The sequence below is a fragment of the Scyliorhinus torazame genome, chromosome 3 (assembly GCF_047496885.1).
Source record: "Scyliorhinus torazame isolate Kashiwa2021f chromosome 3, sScyTor2.1, whole genome shotgun sequence".
Taxonomy (NCBI): Eukaryota; Metazoa; Chordata; class Chondrichthyes; order Carcharhiniformes; family Scyliorhinidae; genus Scyliorhinus; species Scyliorhinus torazame.
In genome coordinates, this window is record NC_092709.1 from 227,109,342 (window position 1) to 227,134,256 (window position 24,915).

General features: G+C 45.0%; 1 protein-coding gene across 5 annotated transcripts in view; it reads right to left on the reverse strand.

The window, feature by feature from the left end:
• Positions 1 to 24,915, reverse strand: part of ipo11 (importin 11) — an 878,696-nt gene that overhangs the window by 533,187 nt on the left and 320,594 nt on the right. For all 5 annotated transcript variants that reach the window (XM_072496963.1, XM_072496961.1, XM_072496959.1 and 2 more), the window contains one exon: positions 22,962 to 23,088. In XM_072496963.1, coding sequence (XP_072353064.1) covers positions 22,962 to 23,088 — 127 coding nt within the window. The remainder of the gene's footprint in view (positions 1 to 22,961; positions 23,089 to 24,915) is intronic.

Genomic DNA, 24,915 nt, shown 5'->3' on the forward strand with positions numbered 1-24,915 from the left:
GGACAGACAGATCTTTGATGATGTGCCCACCTCGGAATTTGAAGCTGTCAACTATCTCCACCTCAGCCCTGTTGATGCAGACAGGGGTGTGTACAATACTTTGCTTCCTGAAATCAATGACTAGCTCTTTAGTTTTGCTGACATTGAAGGAGAGATTGTTGTCGTTACACCACTCCACAAGGTTCTCGCTTTCCCTCCTGTATTCTGATTCATCGTTGTTCGAGATCCGACCCACTAAGTTAGCAAACCTGTAAATGGAGTTGGAGCCAGATTTTGCCATGCAGTCGTGGAGTATAGTAGGGGGCTAAGTATGCAGCCTTGCGGGGCCTCGGTATTGAGGACCATTGTGGAGGAGGTGTTGTTGTTTATCCTTACTAGTTGTGGTCTATGGGTCAAAAAATCAAGGATTCAGTTGCAGAGCAAGGAGCCAAGTCCTAGGTTTTGGAACTTTGATATGAGCTTGGCTGGGATTATGGTGTTGAAGGCGGAGCTGCAGTCAATAAATAGGTGTCTGATGTGAAAAATTGAATGAAAATCGCTTATTGTCACAAGTAGGCTTCAATGAAGTTACTGTGAAAAGCCCCGAGTCGCCACATTCCGGCGCCTGTTCGGGGAGGCTGTTACGGGAATTGAACCGTCCGGCTGGCCTGCCTTGGTCTGCTTTCAAAGCCAGCGATTTAGCCCTGTGCTAAAGAGCCCCTCTCCATGTTGTCTATATGCTCCAGGGATGAGTGCAGGGTCAAGGAGATGGCGTCTGCTTAAACCGGTTGCGGCAGTATTGCAGTGGATCTTGGAATTCTGGGAGTATGGAGTTAATGTGCCTCATGACCAACCTCTCAAAGCACTTCATTACGATCGATGTTAAGGCCACCGGACGATAGTCATTGAGGCACGTTGCCTGGTTCTTCTTTGGCACCGGTATGATGGTGGTCTTCTTGAAGGAAGTGGGGACCTCGGAACAGTGTAGGGAGAGGTTGAAGATGTCCGAGAACACACCCGCCAGTTGGTCCATGCAGGATCTGAGTGAACGACCAGGGACCCAGTCAGGACACATCGCTTTCCAAGTGTTCACGTCCAAGAAGGCTGATCTGACTTCGGGAGCTGTGATGGTGGGAATGGGTGTGTCGGACAGCTGGGGCAGTCGACAGTGGTTTGATGGTTTCCTGCTCGAACCGAGCATAGAATGCATTGAGTTCATCGAGGAGGGGTGCGCTGCTGCCGGAGATTCTGCTCGGCTTTGCTTTGTAGCCCGTTGTGTTGTTTAAGCCTTGCCAAAACCGACAAGAGTCTGTAACTCCAGTCTGTGACTCTAGCTTTGTCTGATATTGTCTCTTGGCATCTCGGATGATTGACGAGTTGGGTCAGGTCAGAAGGTAATTATGTGGTCAGGAAGGGTAGTCAGGTTGGGGGTTCAGTCAGGTGGTCCTGGAGGTGGTTGGGTAGGGAATGGGAAGCAGTTGGTTTGTGGAGTTAGTCAAGTTGGCGGGTAGTAGAAGGGTTAGTGGGGCATTTCATTTCAGAGCTACAAGGTCAAAACAGAGAACACAGGCGAAGTAGAAACCCAACTGATGCTGGATCTTACCAGATTTAGCCACGAACACAGTATTCTAGACTAGACATGATATAAATTTTGCTTATGCTGGAACAGTGTTTGGGGCCATGAACAATAGTAAGAGAAGTGGCAAATGGGCACGGGTAACATCAGCTGTGGTTAATTTCATTAGATTTTCAAAACATGACATGCAGTGTGATTCCAGGGACAACTGTCTATTTCAAAAACAGCTCTGATAACCATTTTTCTATGCAGTACAAAACTGAAAATGTGCATATCACCAGTAGACATTAAAGGGTTGTTGTGAATTAAAAGCCATTATTCGCATGAAATACTTATTTTAAAAATAGAATTTTGAGACACCAAATGGACTCCCACAATATTATTCCTCGGACAAATACTGAGTATGTTTCTGCTGCTGTAAATATATTCTGTAGGAATTATACAATGTATTCTTCATTTCTAATATTGCAAATCACTATGAACTACCCAAATTAAAGTCAAAATTTCCCTTGGGATATGTACTTGGTTGCATATTACTTATTCTTCCCATACCAATTACTATGAAATCTAGGACATAAATTTAACTTTAATGCTGTCTTCTATGTCATTTAACATTGATTTGTGGCTTGCAAATATCAAGGTTTTTTAAACTTAAATTGTAATCCAGGTGGTGTGATGTATGCATTAGATTTTACAATAACTGATATAGATATAATTTTAATCGCACATCAGCCTTATAATCAATAATCCTTTACTCATTTAAAACCTTCTCAGCAAGGCCTAATACTTCAAGAGTCTCCAGCTGCAGTCAGAGAGATCCTAATCATGGACAGGAAGCAAGATGAAATGTTTAACTTCATTGAGAAAATAGGGGAAGGATCAATTGTTTATCATGGCATCCTTCTCAATGGACAGCTCAGCAGCAGCATTAGCAAGTACCTTTACTCCCCAAACAGACATGAAACTTTCACTTTAAAAATCTAAACAAAAAAATTAAAACTAAACTACTTTTCTCATACACAATGTCTAAACTGAATTTGTTTAGTTTCTCATACAAGAGCGTGCATTAGAAAGCTCCACTTACTTACAGAAGATTTCAATTTGCAATGTTTTTTTGAATTAGATTATTGCATGCTTGATGTGTACAGCTAATTAACTCATCACAATGAAAATTTAACTAACAAGTACATTTTACTCACTATTATGGAATTTATATTCTTCCCAATCAAGCATTATTTCTAGTTGGTATAAACATCTTATACACAAGCTGATTCATATTGAAGTATCTTACCATGAAGGTCAGAGCAAATCTTAGTAGATGGATATTTTCATTTCATCAGTGGTCAAAAAAAAACATGGAATGAAAGGATCCTTGGAAAACTGTGCAAGTAGGCTTGGATTTTAAGTTTTGACAAATTGATGCCAAATTCAATATGCAAGCCACAATTAAATCAAGCAACATTTTTGTTTTGTTTGATTGGCTTTTTTGTTGCAACCGTCATATGTTATTTTATTGAATTGTATGGGTCAGATTGTTTTTCTTTTCCTTCTGGGATTGGGTGGGAGGGGACACTATGCCTTTGGGGGGGGGGCACCCACGCTAGTTAACTAAAGTCGGCTAGTGAACGGAGGGGAGGTGAGAGGAGGGCTGCGGACATTGGAGCCTGGTTAGCAGGTTTTGATGGGCCTACTAGGCGAGCAAGAAAGGGGGAGAGGATCGATACTGTCTGTTTGTTTCGAGGGGAAGTGCAGGGGGGGATTCTGGGAGGGGGTTCGATGTTAATAATGGATGGGGACGGGTCAAGCTCATGGGGTAGGGCCCGGTGGTATGATGGTGGATAAGAAAGGGGGGCGGTGAGAGACCTCAAGCTGGGATAGTCACGTGGAACGTGAGGGGGTCGAGAGGCCCAGTCAAGAGGTCATGGGTGCTTGCGCATTTTAAAAGTTTGAAGGCCGATGTAGCAATTCAGCAGGAGACTCACCAGAGGGTGAAGGATCAAGTGAGACTTAAAAAAGGCTGGGTTAGAGAGGTGTTTCACTCTGGATTTGACGGAAGAGCTCGAGGGGTAGCGGTAATGGTCAGCAAAAGGGTATATTCCAGATGGAGAAGGTGGTGGCAGATCAGGGGGGTAGGTATGTGATTGTGACAGGGGCACTGGAGGGGAGGGTAGTGGCACTGGTAAGTGTATATGGTCCCAATTGGGACGATGTGGGATTCGCGAAGAAGGGGTGTGGGGCCATCCCCGACTTGGACACACACGAACTGATAGTGGGGGGGGGGGGGGGGGGGGGGTTGGACACACACAAACTGATAGTGGGGGGGGGGGGGACTGGAACTTGGTGCAGGAACCAAGATTGGACAGGTCACAGCTGCGCTTGCTGGTCCCGTCAGGGGGGGGCAAAGGGTTAATGGTGGAAATGGGAGGGGTGGATCCTTGGGCGATTTCTGCACCCCAGGGAGCGGGAGTACTCGTTTTTCTCAGTGGTCCATAAGGTGTACTCGCAGATCAACTATTTCATGGTGGGGCAGACACTGCTGGCTGGGGTTAAAGGCTCAGAGTACTCGGCAATTGCAATATCAGATCATGCTCCGCATTGGGTGGATATGGTACTGGAATAGGGGGTGGTACAGAGACCAGGGTGGAAGTTAGATGTGGGACTGTTGGGGGGCCGAGGGTTCTGTGACAAAATTGAAAAAGTAATCGAGGAATATGTAGGTTTTAATTGGACGGGGAGATATCGAAGGCAGTTGTCTGGGCGGCTTTGAAGACGGTGGTGAGGTGTGAGGTGATCTCGTTCAAGGCTAGGCTAGACAAAGAGGAAAGGTTGGAGAGTCAGAAGATAATAGATGAGACGCTGGAGGTAGATAGGAGGTATGCAGAAGATGGGGACCCAGTGAAGTTGGAAAAGAGGAAGGAACTCCAGGCGAGCTTTAACCGACTATCTACCAGGAAGGCGGTACACCAATTGAGGCGACCAAGGGGTGCAGTTTACGAGCATGGAGAGAAGGAAGGACAGATCCGGAGGGAGGCTGCGGCAAGGGAAATTGTCCAGGTGCGGGACAGGGCAGGGAAGTTGGTGGTAGCTCCAGATCAGATTAACAAGGAATTCTATGAGAGGTTGTACAGGTCAGAGCCACCTGGGGGAGGCCGAGAGATGCAGGAATTTCTAGATGGGCTGGAGTACCCGAGGTTAGGGGAGGGGGACAGGGTTACATTAGAAGGGGCGATAGTGGAGCAAAAGATAAAAGATGCGATTGGGAGGATGCAGTCGGGGAAGGTGGCAGGGCCGGGTGGGTTTCCGGTGGAATATTATAAATAAATTCAAAGATAAACTGATACTGCTGATGGTGGGGATGTTTGAGGAGGCGATGGAAGGGGGTGTTACCACAAACTTTGGGGCAGGCATCGATTTCCCTGTTGCTTAAGAAAGATAAGGATCCGAAGCAGGTTGGGTCGTACTGGCCCATATCACTTTTAAATGTGGACGCAAAGATATTGGCGACGGTATTGGCAGGTAGGCTGGAGGAGTGCCTTCCGAAGGTGATAGGTGAAGATCAGATGGGGTTTGTGAGAGGGAGGCAGCTCTTTTCGAACATTAGGAGGGTATTGAGCATGGTTATGGAACCGGCAGAGGGGAAGGAAACAGAGGTGGTTGTGGCATTGGACGCTGAGAAGGCGTTTGACCGGGTAGAATGGGGGTACTTGATTGCAGTTCTGGAGCGATTTGGGATTGGGATTTGTGCACTGGGTAAAGCTACTGTATAAGGAGCTGAGGGCAAGTGCCCGCACAAATAACATCAGCTCGGAATATTTTCCTCTCCACCATGAGACTAGGCAGGGATGTCCTATGTCCCCCCTGCTGTTTGCACTCGCGATTGAACCATCGCGTTAAGAAGTTTGGGAGTGTGGAAAGAGATAGCGCAGGGGGGGGATAGAGCATAGGGTGTCCTTAAATGCCAATGACTTGTTATCATACGTAAAGGAACGGAGTTTGTCAATAGGGGGAATACTGGAGCTGCTTCAGGTGTTTGGGTCCTTCTCGAGGTACAAATTAAATCTAGACAAGAGTGAATATTTTATGGTGTCTTGCACTGGGGTGGGGGCAGGGGTGGGGAGACTCCCATTCCGCAGGGCAGGGGCTCACTTTAGATACCTGGGGGTGCAGGTTGCTCGGGATTGGGGGGGGGGCTCCGTAGGTACAACATTTCTAGTTTGGTGGGGAGAGTGAAAGCTGATCTGGCAAGGTGGGATGGTCTCCCTCTGTCACTGGTGGGTCGGGTACTGGTGGTTAAAATGAATGTGTTGCGGCGATTTCTGTTAATTTTCCAATGCCTGCCGATTTTCCTGCCAAAGGCATTTTTAGAGAGATTGAAGGAATGATTACCTCGTTCATATGGGGAGGGAAGGTGGCCAGAATTAGAAAGGTGCTACTACAGTGAGGAAGGCAGGCAGGGAGTTTGGGTCTTCCGAACCTGATGTATTATTGCTGGGCGGCAAATGTGGAGAAGGTACGGAGCTGGGTCAGAGGGGTTGACTCCCAATGGGTCAGAATGGGCGTTATTCTTTATGCACTTTCGAAAATTGGATTACATCGAACATTGGGGGGGGGGGGGGGAGAAGAAGAGTGGGTGCTGGGAGACTTGCGGGGGGGGGGGGGACTGTATGTGTTAATGGTGACTGTAGGTGCTTCCTGATTCCTTTTTGTCATTTGTTTATGTTAACATGTGGGCTAATGTTTGGGGGTTTGGTGTGAGGATGGGATCATTGTTATTGATATGGGGATTGACACTGCATTTGCTACTGATTGTTGTTTATTGTTGGGTGTAAATTTGGGAGAAAATGTGAAAAAGGAAAATAAAAATATATATATTTTTTTTAAATGAAAGTGCATGCCATCACTGCTAATATACAATAAGATAGTCAAGCAAAGAAAAAACATTCACATTTGTCTCCTGGAGCAAGGTCAACTCTGTCCTAATTTTTTTATGAAGTGCCAAAATTTTCTGGTGGTTTAACAGACTCACTGAAATATGTCAAGTCGAAAAAATTGGTTTCCTCATGATTGATAGCCGAACTGATTTGAGGTGATGTAGCATCTGGTTGCCTGGAAAGGCTGTCTTAAAATGCATCTCTCTATGCATAGAGAGAAATACACAGCACTCAGCATGTGATTCAAATAGAATTGAGCATTTATCATTGATTACTAAGTATTACATAATATTCACAGCACAGCAACAAAGTATCCAGTCCAATTCGACCATGACAGTGATTATGTACCACACAGCCCTCCTCCCACCCTTCATCTAGCTAAAACAACATATTCCTTTCTACCTCATGTGTATCTAAGCTTCCCCATAAATGCATCTATGTTATTTGCTACAACTACTTCTTATGGTAGTGAGTTCTACTTTCCACCACACTCGGGGTAAAGAACATTCTGCTTAATTCATCATATGTTTGTGAGTTCTGATCTCACCCACAATAGAAACTATCGCACTATGTCTACGCTACCAAACTCTTTCATAATCCTAAAGATCTCAAAATCAGCACACCCCTCAGTCTATTCAAGAACCTGTTCAGTCTTTCTCGATATGTTAAACCTCAGATATGGTAACATTGTCGGAGATATTTTCTGCACATTCTCCAACGTTACAATATTGTTTTTGTAGCTCAAAACTAGAACAGTTTATAGTGTTGTCTAACTAAAGTTTTAAACATGTTTAACACAGTTTCTCTGACTTTCCATTCTATCCTTTTCGGAATGCATTTTTAATGGCTTCATCGACCTCTGCTGCCCAAGATTCTGTTCCTCTGCTCCATAGACCAGGGTTTTTCAAACTCAGGGTCGCGACGTGTGGGCGGGTTGTAGGCGGGTTCAGGGAGGGTCGCAGAGCGATCAATTGTAGCGTCCCTGATTTTAAGAATGCCAGCAACCGGCAGTCCCCGATTGGTTCCGGTGTTTGACAGGGCAGGCAGCCATCGCCTTCTTGGAGACCACCTGCCGCTGCTTTTTAAATTAATCTTGCCAGCATCCCGTCCGTCCACAGTGAGGCCAAAGTTGCAGCAGGAGCCTCCTCCATTTTCTCCACTAACGAGGTTCGAGGAGCTTCTGAGTCCGACGACGATTCTTTGTCCGACTGCTGCCTTGTTTTATACTTGTTGGGCATTACTTTTATGTGGGACCTTTCCTATCGATCTAATCAAATTCCTCCGAAACGTCACCCATAAACTGGGCGAAAAGAGCCAAAATCAAAGTACCCTGGTGGGAACCACCACATGTGTCACTGCTCACCACATAACCACCACTGGAAATCCCTTCTTTATCATGTTCATCCCATTCAATATTTCACACTCTTCCTAACTGAAATATATTTTATGAAGACAGATGCAAAGGGTTTATTAAGAATCATGCTAATGTTTATACCTCTACACACCGGTTTCCTTTCTGATCTCGAATAGTCCCTACTCACTCCTTAGTTATCCCATTCTTCTTTATATATGGAAAACACTTTTCCTTGAAAGAGTTCCATGTAATCATTTGTATCCACCTGAGAGAGAGCAGATGGCGCTTCAGTTTAACATCTCATTGGAAAGACTGCAGCTCTGGATTTTCTGCATAATGCTCCGGAGTGGGACTTGAACCCTTAACTTTCTAATTTAGCGGCAGGAGTGCCACCACTACGCCGAACAGCTTTTTTCATCTAAAATTGTTTCATTTCACTTTTTTGATATTTAAGATGATGCCCATAGAGACAGTATTATTATAACTGGTCACTGCCAGGCCAGGTTTGTCGGCGAGGAATATCGATGAAACAAGGTAAGTCAATATGCCTGACACATTTCAAACCGGAAGAAACCTACAGTCATCACTTTGTGTTCCCACTCTCTGGAAACCAGGAAGTAAATGTTTTTGATGAGAATGGAGAAGGAGATAGCTTCCTGTTTGGATAGAGCAATGCAGTGGAACCGGTAAGAAATATTGTGACATTGTATGTGTTTGAGACATTACTTCATCTCGTCTAAAGTCATAGTTTGTTAAGTAAAAACAGATTGAACTTTTTCTATACTTGTTTAAATTTCTAAAGAAATGGGAATATATTTGAAACAAAGTTTGGGTGTAAATATAAGGATGCATGTTCATCAGAAATAGTTTTAATTTTCAGTAGTAATAAGTCATAAACTTCGTATTGGAAATAAAGTTTCAAAGTTAAAAAAAAAAGTCCAGCCGTAAACATGAACATCCGAGTCTTTCCACCAGAGGCAGTGACAGAGAGAAGGTCACGCGCCCAGCGCATACACTGACGGCAGGCACCCTGTACATCCATGATTTGGGCGCAAAATCATGGAGGTGAGATTCCTCCATTGGTAGCTGCCCGCAAGAGAGCAACAGATTGTGTGAAGAACTGAAGATGGATTATTTTGTAATAAGGAAGAGAGGGCCAGAGACACAAAGAGGCTAGGATCTCACAACTGAATGGGCTAGAGAGAGCTTCTCAGGAGAGTCCACGGCAGAAGAAAGCAGTGCTGGTGTGAGCTGTGTCCCAGCTCCAGGGCCTCTGGCGAAACAAACGATTAAGAGGAGACTGAAATCGGGAGCAGTACAAAGATAATTTCTTGAGGTATGGCTTTAATTATGCCAATGCAATCAGGATGCAAAACCCATGTATGTTACATGCAGGGAAGTATTGGCAAATGAAAGTTTAAAACCTAAAATCAAAGGCATCTGCCGAGTTCAACAACAAACATCCTGATTTTTTCCGAAGGATGCAGCGAGAACTAAAATCATCAGCTGAAGTCCTTCGCAGAAATGTAGCTTTGAACAACGAAGCCAGTGAGATCGTGGGGACCAAGCAGGCTCACCTGCGGCATTAACGGTAAGCAATAATGGTGTGTCACTAAGGTCAGCCTACATGGATCGCAAATTCTGTCCAGAGTGGGTCCTGAAGGCCCGCCGGTTGGTAAAAGTGGTCCCGGGAAAAAAAGTTTGAAAAACACTGCCATAGACACACTATCAAGGAGTCTATGGTTCTCCTAATTCATCTCACCAAAATGTACTACCCCACACATACCAATATTGAAATTTTGTGGCTATTTACACACTCAATCAGCAAATTTATTAACCTCCTCCTGTATTTTGTCACAATCTTCTTTGATATTATCTATACTTCAAAATTTAGTGACTTCTGCAAATCCTGAAACTGTATTTTGAATTTCAGACTCTAAATCACTATGTGACTATTGGATAATAGTGGTCTCAACACTGATTCCTGTGGAAGTCTACTTCCTAACATCTACCAATCTGATGAACTACCTTTATCCCCTATTCAACATATGGCCTTTTGCAGCCACTTTGCTACCCATTCTGCTTCTTGTCTCGACTCCACATGCTCTGACCTTAATCATGGGTCCAGTGTGCGGTACCTTATCAATTATATTTAGCGAATCCAAATATATTATGCCTACTGCATTACCCTTATCTATCTCTGAAAGAATTCAATGAGGTTGCCCAGCATATTTTTCTTATGAATTCCATATTTTATTTTCAGTTCCTAAATGCTTCTCCATTACATCTTTGAGAAAGAATTCCATTCTCATTCCAACCATTGGCATAAAGGTAACTGATCAGTAGCCCCCTGGACTCCCTTTTTATATATTCTCTCAAGCAGTCTTTATTGGCAATGAGATACATGCAAGATTTGCCAAAACAAGTGCAGCCTTCGGCAGATTTCAAACGTCAGTCTGGGATTGAAGAGGAGTACGTCTGCCGACTGAACTGGAAGTCTATAGAGCAATAATCCCTGGCTACTCTGTTCTACACACGCGGGGCTTAAACTCTGTTCCAGTGGCATGCCAAGAAGCTCAACCACTTTCACTTGAGCTGCCTACGAAAGCTTCTGAAGATCAGATGGCAGAACAATAAACCAGATACGGAGGTGTTCACCTGAGTTGACATGCTAAACATCCATACCATATTGAGACAGGCACAACCGAGTTGGGCTGGTCATGTGGTCAGAATACCTGACACTCACTTATCAAACAAATTCTTCAGTGGAGAGCTCAAGTCTGAGGTGTGCGCTCATGGCAGTAAAAGGAAGTGCTACGAGGAAGTCTGAAGACTTCTCTTAGGAGTATGGATATTAACTTTGAGTCTGGGAGAAGCTCACTAAGGATCGCTGCACCTGAAGTAACTAAATAAAAACATTGTGGCTTCCTTCGAAAGCAATTGCATATTAGAGCGAGAAAAGACACGAGGAGGGGAAATCCCAAGCCAGCAACTTGTCCAAAGCTCAATTATCTCTGGTATCCTGTCCTATTTGTAGCAGCAGCTTCTAGGCACAGATTAGTTCAAACAATTACCTACATACCGATCATACCCTTAGAATTGGGTGGGGTTACTGGGTTATGGGGATAGGGTGGATGTGTTGACCTTGGGTAGGGTGCTCTTTCCAAGAGCCAGTGCAGACTCGATGGGCCGAATGGCCTCCTTCTGCACTGTAAATTCTATGATAATCTATGAGAATCCTACCAAATACCTTAGGTGACGAACATGGTCATCTTCACCTTGAAGAACAAACAAGAGGACATTCCATTAGCTTTTTTGATTGCTCTTTGAAGCCATCCACTAGCTTTTAGTGTACATGGACATAAAAATCAATTTGCTCCTCCACAGTTCTTGATTCTTTGCCATTTCGAAAAAAACTCCCAATTGGATTTCTTGGTCCAAGTTGCATAATAGCACTTCTCCTCATTTACCCAATTTCCAACAGTTTATCCCACTCACTTAATCAGACTATGTCCTCTTCGAGTGACACGGTAGCACAGTGGGTCGGCACGGTAGCACAGTGGTTAGCACTGTTGCTTCGAATCTCCAGGGTCTCAGGTTCGATTCTTGGCTTGGGTCACTGTCTGTGAGGAGTCTGCAAGTTCTCCCCGTGTCTGCGTGGGTTTCCTCCGGGTGCTCTGGTTTCCTCCCACAAGTCTCGAAAGGCATGCTGTTAGGTAATTTTGGACACTTTGAATTGTTCCTCAACCCAAACAGGCACCGGTGTGTGGCTACTGGGGGATTTTCACAGTAACTTTATTGGAGTCTTAATGTAAGCCTACTTGTGACAATAATAATAAAGACTATTATAACTTTCTGTTCCCAGCAGCACTAATTATGCGCCTCCCAACTTGGACATACAACTCTAAAGAACATGCTGGAAATACTCAGCAGGTCAAGTAGGTCTGTGGTGTGAGAAACAGAATTCGCATTTTAGGTCAATCATTAGAAGGTTTTGGGGTATACAGCTCTCTATTTTACGTCGAGGTGATGTCACTCAGGAACTTCATCCAAAAAAATCCTGGAAGGCATTTTGAAAAAGTGAGAGAGAAAAAAAGCCAAACTGTGACATCATAGGCAGGCTGTGAGTTGATTGCCTGAGAGCGTGAGATGATAAAAGAGCGAGACTGAGTGCAAGATAGTCAATGGGTTCAGAACCGCGGATGATGTTTGAAAGAAAATCAAAATCTAGGCTAATGGGGGGGGGGAAGGTAAATGATTGGTTGGTGAGTATAGATCATAGATTTTACAGTGCAGAAGGAGGCCATTCGGCCCATCGAGTCTGCACCGGCTCTTGGAAAGAGCACCCTAGCCAAGGTCAACGCCTCCACCCTATCCCAATAACCCAGTAACCCCACCCAACACTAAGGGCAATTTTGGACACGAAGGGCAATTTATCATGGCCAATCCACCTAACCCGCACATCTTTGGACTGTGGGAGGAAACCGGAGCACCCGGAGGAAACCCACGCACACACGGGGAGGATGTGCAGACTCCGCACAGACAGTGACCCAAGCCGGAATCGAACCTGGGACCCTGGAGCTGTGAAGCCACAGTGCTATCCACTTTTGCTACCGTGCTGCCCAAAAGTATTTTCCACTTTTCTCTCCACTAATCACAAAATCATAGTGCAGAAAAGGCCCTTCGGCCTATTGAGTCTGCACCAATGCTGGAAATCCCGTTCACAACGGTGGGGCTAGAAAAGTGATCCATCACTTGACAGAATTTCACACTTTTTTCAGGATAAAAACACTGTTATAACCTGCCTGCTTACCATTGGCTGGGGACTAATGACTATCCCACAATCCTGTGGGAGTATGAGCTTCCCCAGTGAGGGGGGGGGCGGAGAAACCATTAGTAAACTCCCAGTATAAATAAAGCTGGCCAGTTCAGGAACCAGCAGGAAGGAGTATGTAGCAAGGGAAGTTACTGCTCCTGTTATGTATATATGTTATAGTAAATAAATGTTATTACTTTGTATCCTTAAAACTCGTGCTGGATTCTTCGTGGCCCTCACAAAACTGGCGACGAAGGTTAAAGTGAATAGCTGTCTACACTGCTGAAGCCACCTCCCTGGATTTTTGTTGGATACAGGTTGGAAGTTGTTTTCTATTATACCATGCCTCTGTACGGACGTTTGGATGTTTTTGATGCTGCGCTGGAAAGCTGGAACCAGTACACACAACGGATGCATTACTATTTCCGGGCAAACAATATCACCGAAAACGAGCGCCAGGTGGTCATATTGCTCACCGCCTGCGGCCCGCATACGTTTGGGGTGATTAGGAGCCTTACGTACCCAGCTGCGCCGGACACCAAAACGTTTGATGAACTTGTGAATATAGTGGGGCAACATTTTAACCCAACCCCATCCACGATAGTCCAGCGTTACCGGTTTAATACCGCTGAGAGGAACCCTGGAGAATCTCTTGCCAATTTTCTATCCAGGCTACGCAGGATTGTGGAGTACTGTGACTATGGTGAGACCTTGTCAGAAATGTTACTCGACCGTTTGGTTTGCGGTATTAACAATGCGGCCACCCAGAGAAAGTTGTTAGCGGAGCCAACATTGACTTTTCAACAGGCCATTCAAATAGTATTGTCCCGAGAGAGCGTAGAGCAGGGAGTACAGGAGCTACAGGGAATGGAAGTGCATGCCTTGGGGCGCAACCCCTTCCGTCCGAAAACGTCCCCCTGCACTCCTGCGGTACCTTGGGCGAGGCAACGTCCGGACCGACGCCAGTGGCCGTCGGACATTCCTCCCCGAAGGGAGCCTTCTCCAGAGCCAATGGATGAGGAGCCATGTCCGTGTCAGACTTGCAGGTGCCGACCCCGTCGCGGACGGCGGTCCTGGGGGCGCCAGAGGCGCCGTCGTTCCGACCGAAACTGGGACCAGCCCAGGGGCCGTAACTGGGACCAGCCCAGAGGCCGTATCTTCCATGTGGATGAACCTGCGGCGACTACTCCTGAGGAAGTGGAGACGGAGGACGACTGCCTGCAGCTGCATTGTGTGGCAGCTCCCCGTGTGGCCCCCATTAAGGTGACAGTACGGGTCAATGGCCACCCGCTTGAGATGGAGTTGGATACTGGCGCAGCGGTCTCCGTGATCGCCCAGAGGACATGCGGTTGCAATGGCAACATATCCTCCAAACAGTTTCTGAAGGGTTGACTGAGGTGCTAGGACAATACACAGATATATTCCAGCCTGGTTTGGGGAAAATAAAAGGGGCCGTAGCCCGTATCCAAGTTGAACCAGGAGCCACGCCGCGCTATTTCCGGGCGCACCCAGTGCCTTATGCCTTGCTCGAGAAGGTAGAAGGGGAGCTCACTCGTTTGGAGAGTTTGGGTATTATCAGGCCCGTCCGTTTTGCTGACTGGGCAGCACCAATTGTACCTGTAATGAAGCCAGATGCCACAGTTCGCTTGTGTGGTGACTATAAACTTACAGTGAATACGGTTTCCCGACTCGACCGATATTCAATGCCTCGCATAGAGGATCTCGACGCGAAACGTGCAGGTGGACTCTCGTTCACAAAATTAGATATGAGTCACGCCTACCTGCAGTTGGAGCTGGATCCTGCCTCCCTACCATATGTAACGATTAATACACACCGGGGCCTGTATGAATATACACGGTTGCCCTTTGAAGTATCCTCTGCCTGCGCAATTTTCCAACGTGTTATGGAGGGCATTTTGAGAGGTTTACCACGTGTGGCTGTCTACCTAGATGACGTTTTGATTACAGGGACGTCGGAGCAGGAACATTTGGAAAATCTGGAGGCTGTCCTTAGACACCTTTCGGAGGCTGGAGTCCGTTTCCGTCGCACAAAGTGCGTATTTCAGGCAAAGGAAGTAGTCTACCTAGGTTATCGGATGGACCGCGAAGGTCTGCACCCCGTCGCAGAGAAGGTGCGTGCAATTCAACATGCCCCCGCCCCGACTGACACTTCGCATCTTCGTTCTTTTCTCGGTCTCGTAAACTATTACGGGAAGTCCCTCCCCAATCTGGCAACTACGCTGGTCCCTTTGCACCTTCTGCTAAAGAAAAATCACACCTGGGTTCGGGGTCAGCCGCAAGAAACCGCTTTCCGGCGGGTAAAGCAACAATTGTCGTTGTCTGGGTTACTAACCCACTATGATCCTGGAAAGCCTTTGCTCGCCACATGTGATACATCCCCATATGGTATTGGGGCGGTCCTGTCCCACAAGATGGAGAACGGGGCCGAGCGACCGATAGCTTTTGCCTCCCGCACATTGACTGCAGCGGAGAAAAAGTACGCGCAGATCGAGAAGGAGTGCCTGGCAGTGGTTTTTGCGGTGAAACGCTTCCACCAGTACGTGTACGGTCGCCATTTCACCATCGTGACTGATCATAAGCCCCTGCTGGGACTTTTCAGAGAGGATAAGCCAATACCGCCCATTGCTTCTGCACAGATCCAGCGCTGGGCTTTGTTGCTTGCTGCATACGAGTATTCTCTGGAGCACAAACCAGGTACGCAGATAGCAAATGCCGACGCACTGAGCCGATTGCCTTTATCGACCTGCCCCATGTCGACCCCCACGACCGGTGAGGTGGTTGCAACCCTACATTTTATGGACACCTCGCCTGTCACGGCATCACAGATCCGTGAGTGGACCCAGACGGAGCCAGTCCTGTCAAAGGTTCGGCACATAGTCCTGTATGGTGGGCAGCATAGGCAGCTCCCAGGCAAGTTGCGGGCATTTTCCTCCAAGCTGTCAGAATTCAGCGTGGAAGACGGCATCCTCTAGTGGGGGACGTGTGTGATTGTCCCGGAAAAAGGCCAGGAGCTGATACTAACAGACTTGCACAATGGGCATCCAGGCGTGACCAAAATGAAAATGTTGGCCCGGAGTTATGTCTGGTGGCCAGGCCTCGACACCGACATTGAGAAGGTGGCCCAAAACTGCTCCATTTGCCAGGAGCATCAGAAGCTTCCGCCGGCCGCACCTCTACATCACTGGGAATGGCCAGGGCGGCCTTGGGCACACTTGCATGCAGATTTTGCAGGCCCTTTTCAAGGATCCATGTTCCTTCTACTAATTGACGCCCAGTCCAAATGGCTAGAGGCGTATAAGATGCAGGGGACAACGTCCTGCGCAACAATTGAAAAGATGCGTTTATCGTTTAGTACGCATGGCCTCCCCGAGGTGCTGGTCACGGATAATGGCGCTCCATTCACCAGTGAGGAGTTTGCGAGGTTCACGAAGATGAACGGCATCCGCCATATCCGCACTGCCCCTTACCACCCAGCTTCAAATGGGTTGGCAGAGCGCGCAGTGCAGACATTCAAAAGAGGCCTAAAGAAGCAGTCTTCCGGATCAATGGACACGAGACTGGCTCGCTTTTTGTTTATGTACAGGACCACCCCCCATGCAGTGACTGGGGTAGCTCCCACAGGACGCCTAATGGGCCGGAGACTTCGCACCCGCCTTAGTATGGTTTTCCCGGACATTGGCGCAAAAGTACGCCGCACACAAGAACGGCAGGGACAGGAATTTTCTCGGCATCGGCCGATTCGGCAGTTTGCGCCCGGTGACCCAGTGTTCGTTCGGGATTTTGCTGGTGGTGCCCAATGGGTTCCTGGTGTAATCTTTCGCCAAACGGGCCCTATATCTTACCAAGTGCAAGCCCAGGGCCGTCTCCAGCGAAAACATGTAGACCATGTTCGGTCCAGAAGACTATCCCCTCAAAAGATTCCCCGTCCCTGGAGCTCATTTCAACAGCCGCAGAGACCAGAGACAAGGGAAGGTAGGCCTCACAATCTTCCACTGGTGCCTCACTCGAAGCCTGCGCAGGTCGTCATGGGACCGAATGGAGATAGAGACGCTGACATGACGGAGGCAGCAGACTCTGACTCCGGATTGGAGACACAGGATGCATCAGAGGGGGAATCCTCGGGTCCACGGGCTGTGGATGTACAACCGTTGCGCCGTTCATCACGGAAGCGCCGGTCTCCGTCTCGTTACACGCCGCCTGATCCAACGCCGCGTGCAAATGGTGTCCGGCCTGCGGCCAAACGAGTCCGACGCCCTCCTTCGCCAGGGTCTTCGGTGGATTCCTTGGACTTTGGGGGGGGAGGGATGTTATAACCTGCCTACTTACCATTGGCTGGGGACTAATGACTATCCCACAATCCTGTGGGAGTATGAGCTTCCCCAATGAGGGGGGCGGAGAAACCATTAGTAAACTCCTAGTATAAATAAAGCTGGCCAGTTCAGGAACCAGCAAGAAGGAGTATGTAGCAAGGGAAGTTACTGCTACTGTTATGTATATATGTTATAGTAAATAAATGTTATTACTTTGTATCCTTAAAACTCGTGCTGGATTCTTCGTGGCCCTTACAAATAAACCATGAGTTTTAAACCTGACTTTTAAGATATTTCATAACTCTGAACAAAATAGGTTTCATTGAGAAAGAAAGACTCTAGAAGAAGGATGCATTGTGGTGGTTCGCTAAGGAAGTTAAGGATGGTGTCAAATTGAAAAGAAAGACATATTATGCTGCAAAGATGAGTGGCAGGCCAGAAGACAGCAAAGCATACCCAAAAGGGAGAAATTGGACTATGAGAGAAAACAGCAAAGATTTCTACAATAGATAAAATGAAAAGAGTAGCAAAAGTGAGCACTGGTCCCCTTTAGAATGAGACTGGTGAATTAATACCAAATGTCACATTCATACAATAAGGACTGATGGGGCATGAATTCAAAGTGGATACTTTAGAACAAAATGGAGTTTGAGAGGTCAGGTGATCTTTTCTTTCCTTTCAATATCCACAGACCTCCACAAGATCCCTGAGCTAACTTTAATGTATGGACAAGTCATTAAAATACAAACAGACTTAGAATCATAGAAAATAGGAGCAGGCCATTTGCCCCTTCAAGACTGCCCCACCATTCATTATGATCATGGCTGATCATCCAACTCAGTAAACCATCCCCATTTTCCCCCCCATATCCTTTTGATTCTTTTAGCCCCAAGAGCTATATCTAACTCCTTCTTGAAAGCATACAATGTTTTGACCTCAACTGCTTTCTGGACACAACTTTGAGAAGTTGCCAAAATACAATAGATCTTTACTGTGGTCAATAGCCGCTCGTCTCCAAATAATTAAAAGCGCATTTTCACAGTACTGCTTGCAGACTTTTCATCTTAGGAGTTCAAATCAGAGACATACCTGCCTTTGGTCAGTTGAGTGGAGAAACAACACTTTCATCTCTCCCTGTCCATAACATGGGAAACAAGTAAATGGCAGAGTTGTGGGAAAATGTGAGATTGTCAATTTGACAGTAATAATAGAGAAGGAGAGCGTTACTTAAATGGAAAAAGACTGCAGAGTGTTGCAGTGTAGAGAAATCTGAATGTCCTTATACATAAATCGCAAAAGGTGGGGAAGACGGTGGCACAGTAGAAATGTCACTGGCCTAATAATCCACAGGATAAGGCTAATGACCTAGGGACACAATTCAAATCCCACCATAGCAGCTAGTTGGATTTAAACTCAATTGATAAAAAAGTCAGGAATTGAAAGCTAGTCTCAACAATGGTGACCAATAAACTATTGACAATTGTCACAAAAACACATCTAGTTCAATATTGCCCACGAAGGAAAGAAACTGCCTTCCTTACTTGGTCTGACCTATATGTGACTCCAAATCCACAATAACATAGCTGACTCTTAACTGTTCTCTGAAGTAACCTCGTAAGCCACTCAGTTCAAGGGCAAATAGAAAGGGGCAACAGAAATTCTGGTGCTGCCAGCGATGCCCACAACCTATCAAAGGCTAAATTAAGCTAACAAGAAATTAAGACGGTAACAGAATGTTGACCTTTATTGCAAGGGAGGAGTATAAAAATGGTTCTTTTTTATTCATTATGCTAAACTGGAAGACTTCACATTTTCCCACATTATACTCCATATGCCAGATATTTGCTCACTCACTAAACCTATCAATATCCTTTCATAGCCTCCTTATGTCCCCTTTACAATTTACTTTCCTACCTATCTTTGTGTCATCAGCAAACTTAGCAATTATACCATCAGACCCTTCATCCAAATCATCTATGTGAATTGTAGGGTTGATGTCTCAGCACTGATCTCTGTGGCACAACACTCGTCATATCTTGCCAACCCATTTGTGACTACTCTGTTTCCTGTTAGCTAGCCAATCTTCTATCCATGCTAATATATGACCCCCTGCACCATGAACTTTTATTTTCTGCAATAACCTTTGATAAGGCACCCTATCAAATGCCTTCTGAAAATCTAATTACAGTATACTCACTGGTTCTCTGTTATCCACAGCACCTTTCTTCAGAAAACTCCAATGGATCCTGGGGGATTACCACTGACCAAAAAATGACTAACCAGAGCAGATCAGAGGCTAGGAAACCTACAGCAAATAACTCACCTCACCTCCCGACTCCCCAAAGCCTGTCCACCATCTACAAAGCACACATCAGGATTCCGATGAAATACTCTCCACGAGGAATCATAGTGTTTCTACAGCATGGAAAGAGGCTCTTCGGCCCATCGTGTCCACGGCAGCCATCAAGCACCTATCGACTCGAATCCTATTTTTGAGCATTTGGCACGTAGCCTTGTGTGTTATGGTATTTCAAGTGCTCATCTAAATACTTCTTAAATGCTGTGAGGGTCCTCTCAGGCAGTGAGTTCCAGATCCAAATCACCCTCTGGTTGAAACATTTTTCCCTCACATCACCTCTAAACCTCCTGCCATTCAATTTAAATCTATGCCCCTGGTTATTGACCCCTCCGCTAAGGGTGAAAGCTCTTTTCTATCTACCTGATCAATGCCCCTCCTAATTTTATACATTATCACTTCCTCCTCAGCCTTCTCTGTTCCAAAGAAAACAACCCCAGCCTATCCAGTCCCTCTTGATAGCGGATACACTCCAGCCCAGGCAACATCCTGGTGAATCTCCTCTGCACACTTTCAGTGCAATCACTTCCTTCCTATGGTGTGGCGACCAGAACTGTACACGGTATTCCAGCTGTGGCCTAACCAGCGTTTCACAATTGCCTGGGGAAGTACAGCTCCAACAACACTCAAGAAGCTTGACACCATCACGGGTAATGCAGCCCACTTGATTGGCAACCCATCCACAAACATTCACTCTGTCCACCACTGATGCACAGTGGCAGCAGTGTGCACTGCAAGAACTCACCAAGGCTCCTGAGACAACACATTCCAATCCATGACCGCAAACATCTAGAAGGGCAAGGGCAGCATTGGGAGGCAGTGATCTAGTGGTATTGCCACTGGATTAGTAATCCAGCGGTCTAGGGTAATGATCTGGGGACCTGAGTTCGAATCCCTCCACAGAAGGTGGCAAAATCTGAATTCAATAAATATCTGGAAATAACAATTCTAATGATGACCATGAGCCATTGTCAATTGTCATAACATATTTAAAAATAAGGGCAGCTCGGTGGTGAAAGTGGTTAGCACGGTTGCCTCACGGCGCCGAGGTCCCAGGTTCGATCCTGGCTCTGGGTCACTGTCCATGTGGAGTTTGCGCATTCTCCCCGTGTTTGCGGGGGTTTCCCCCCACAATCCAAAACGATGTGCAGGATAGGTGGATTGACCAAGCTAAATTGCCCCTTAATTGGAAAAAATGAATTGGATACTCTAATTTTTTTTTTAAATAGCTTCTATCATTTTACCTATGACAGATGTTAAGTAAACTGGCCTTTAATTTCTTGTTTTCTGTTTCCCTCCCTTTCTGAATAAAGGAGTTACATTTGCTATTTTCCAATCTTAATGGAATCTTCCCTGAATCTAGTGATTTTTGGAAAATTCAAACCAACACATTGACTATTTCACGAGCCATTAATTTTAATACGCTAGGGGCAGCACAGTGGCTAGCATTGCTGCCTCACGGCGCTGAGGTACCAGGTTCGATCCCGGCTCTGGGTCACTGTCCGTGTGGAGTTTGCACATTCTCCCCGTGTTTGCGTGGGTTTTGCCCCCACAACCCAAAGATGTGCAGTTTAGGTGGATTGGTCACACTAAATTGCCCCTTAATTGGAGAAAATGAATTGGGTACTCTAAATTTTAAAAAACATTTTAACACCCGAGGATGAAATTCATCAGGACCCACGGACTTGTCAGCCAGTTCCAACAATTTGCTCAGCACGACTTCCCTGGTGGTAATTTTCTTGAGTTCCTCCTTCCCTTTCAATTCCTAATTTATGGGTGTTACTTGCATGCTCCATAGCAAAGGCAGATGCAAATTACCTGTTCAGTTCATCTACCTTCTCCTTATTTTCCATTTTTAACTTCCCAGACTCGCTTTCAAAGGACTTTGTTAAGTAACTCTTTTGTTTTTAAAATCTCCACAGAAACTCTTACTAACTGCTTTTATATTTCCAGATAACTTTCCCTCCTATTTTAATTTTCCCCTCCTTATTAATCCTATAGTCATTCTTTGCTGTTTCTTACATTCTCTCCAACCATCTCACCTATCACCCATTTTTATGCTTTTTCATTATGCATGATACTATTATGTTCACTCATGGGGGAATCTAGAACAAGAGAGCACTGTTTAAAAATAAGGGGTCTCTCATTTAAGGTGGAGACGGAGGAATTGTTCTCTCGCAGAGTCGTTAATCTTTAGACTACTCTTCCACAGAGAGCAGTAGAGGCCAAATCATTGAATATATTCAAGGGCAGGCTGGACAGATATTTATTCTACAAAGGAATCTTTTCAGTTGAATCAAAAATGTTTAAGGTGTCTCATGGTAAAGTTTTAGGAAGAACATGAGAACTTAAGTAATGTTGCATGTTTTTAACTGATGCTGAATCACCACTTCATCCTTTCCTCAACGAGTACTTATAGGTTTCATTGGGCCATTTGAGTGATGTATTTGAAAGGCTCAACAAACTTAACCTTACTTTGTGTGGTGGAAAACTGTAACATTTCATCGAGCATAGAAATGCACAAAGCTATGCTAAAATAAAACTTGGTCAAAATATGCTCCAGATTAGCAGCTATGTGCTGCAAAATAATGCAACTATATTTCCAACATTGTCCTGTTATTATACTTAATATTATTGCAATTCACATACTAGACGTTATTCTGAGAAAATGCCAACTTTGTTCAGAATTTAGTAAATACTTTTCTGAGATGTAAATAAATTTCAGGATTCTGCTTGTGTCAAAATTCACTTCAGAAGGCTGCATTAAAAGAGTCAAGCCCGCTTCAAGTCTAAAGGAGAATTTGATTGACTTTGCTAGCTACTGCTTTGAGAGAGAATTTTTATAATCATGCCTTTTCATGAGTTCTGGCTCTCAATTCCAAAAGAATTCCTTATGTCTCTTAAAATGCAGTTGAAGTACTTGACCAGTTTGCATCAACGCATCTGTGTAAACAGGGATTTTCTTCACTTGCTTGCATCAAAAACGGAGGATACTGAAAAGCAGATACTAGTTTGCGGTTGAAACTCTCCAAAATCAGACCAAGCTTTTATAAATTGTGCACTAGCCTTCAGACTCGGTCCACTTTAAAAGGTCTGTGGGAGACATTAATTGTCCTTTAGTATTCATTTTTACTCAAGCTTTATAGCAGTGGCACTATTGTATTTATGTTATTTTCTGCCTCAAGCAATATGTTTTGTTTGCCAGGAAAATACTCTTACAAAAATACAGGGATGAAATTGGCTTTCACCAGAAGGATAAACAGACTCATCATGAATTTGACACCATACCAAATTGTTGACTTCTATGGAAAGAAAAACTGGATACAGTAAAAGCCGGCCTCCCAATTCACCATCACCCAATTTGCAAGACCAGCAAAGACTAATTTCACCCCTATTTTCTCTTAAAAGAGTTGGCACTTGGTGTGTGCGTCATCAAAATGAAAGGTTCAAAACCTTCAGCCCTAATATATTGCTCCAGTTTGAACAGACATACATCATTATGTTCCCCAATTTGATGACCACCAAAAAGACATTCAAGTATGTTAGAAATGACAAACTTACAAGTCTCCAAGGAAATCAAACATTTCAGTTAAAACAATTTGTAATTTGAAAACATACCACACGGTCTTGGTCCTGCATGAGATTAAGGATAGCCTCGTATAACATTGGTCTTAATTCAGATTTAAATTTTACAGAGATCCATTGACCAATCAACCAAATCACCCTCCGTCGAATAAGTTTGTATCTGCGCATCAAAAAACAGGTAATTACATATTAGGAAACAAGTAAAAATGTTTTAACAAAACAAGTTAACAAAATTAACTGTAATGAATACGTAACTTACAAAGACCAGCAAAAGCTTCTAGATTAATTTAGTTGCAGCTCCAGTGCCTTTTAAGATCGATTTGTAGAATGATGGAATGCACTCCTGGTCAGTTGGTGAAAATTAAAAGTACGGACCAGGTCTGATTTCTCTTTAAATATTAAGTAAGTAAAGACGGCATTCACCCAGGTGACAATAGGCTGTTTTTCCCTTTGAGGGGAAGAACTGACTGGTGATTTAACCTGTGGATCACCACATCTCAGGCAAGGGGCAAGGATGGGAAGTCAGGCCTTCATGAATAACCTCAGCTGCTATGGGAATTGAACCAGCACTATGGCCTTTGCTCGGCATCACAAACCAGCTGTCCAGCCAACTGAGCTAAACCAGCAGAGCTGAAAATTGAATGGTCACTGCATTTTTATTTTGAACCTACGCTCGTCTGATCAATCCTGGAAAGCTTGGGCAACAGAACAGCCTACTTGCTTCCCAATATGGTATCTTCCAGATGAACAAGTGCATATTTAAACTTATGAGAACAGGCAGAACAATATTGGACCCATAAATGCAAATTCCATCCACGGCGCATACACTTCCCTCGCAACCTTCCAAACAAACCCCTTTGGAGGCAAAAAAATTATGCAAAGTTCCTCCAGACCTCAATAGATCAACGAAGCAAACCTGACTTGCATCATGAGACAGGACACTTCCCAACTGATATTTCCCAATATCGCTCAGGAATTTATTATGGCCTTTATAAAGGCATGTAGCACTATTTTGTTGCTGCCCAAGGAAAATTCAAATTGAAGAATCTCCAACATTTGCATCATCAACAAAATCAGAGCTTTGCATTTTCAATTGCACTGAAGCCTATCCAGCAGCTGCTGCACAATGGCGGCACAGTGGTTAGCACTGCTGCCTTACAGCACCAGGGACCCGGGGTCAATTCCAGTCTTGGGCGCGTGTGTTGAGTTTGCACATTCTCCCTGTGTCTATGTGGATTTCCTCTGGGTACTCCGATTTCCACGTGACTCAGAACTTTGTTCCGAATTATGGTTTCCAGAAGACCTTCACCCCTGAAGTTCAACTGACTGGACTATTGTTGCTGGCCTTATCTTACACACTTCTTTGAACAAGGGCATAATATTTACTTTATTCTTTCCATTCCTAACAGCCTCCAACTGTTCATCCTCAGTCCTGTTTTTTGCTCTGTATTCATATCCTGCAAGGTTTTACTGCATTCAAGATGCTATTAAACTGATTTCATACAGGGCCTTTACAATCTGCAAAGAATGCTTGCTTGCAATTGCCAAGGAGCAGAGTTAGTTTTAATTAATCAATGTTTGCAATATTGGATATTAGAAATACGGTACAGATGTAAGTAAGTTTAATTTAGTGTTTCTATGTAGGAAAGGGTTTAAACTTAGACTTGTGTTAGAGAAACATCTTTGAATGTATGGAGGTTTTGATTTGATTTCAAATCATGTCTGCATTGTCCTTGGAGAGTTTACAAAGTGAAAAGCAAACAAGTATGAAGAAAGACTGAGCTGTTGTTTAGAAACCAGGGACAACCTTTAGGTTTGGAAGGATTTTTGAGTTTAATTTTAACTGGACCCAAGGCAGTTGGAGCTAGATAGTGAGAGAGAAGGCAGCTCTCACATCTCTGCCAGAAGCAGAGCCATGGAGAAATGGGCAAGAAAACAAGTCCCAAATACAAAAGATCAGCTAGTTCTAGAAACCAGGGAATGAAAA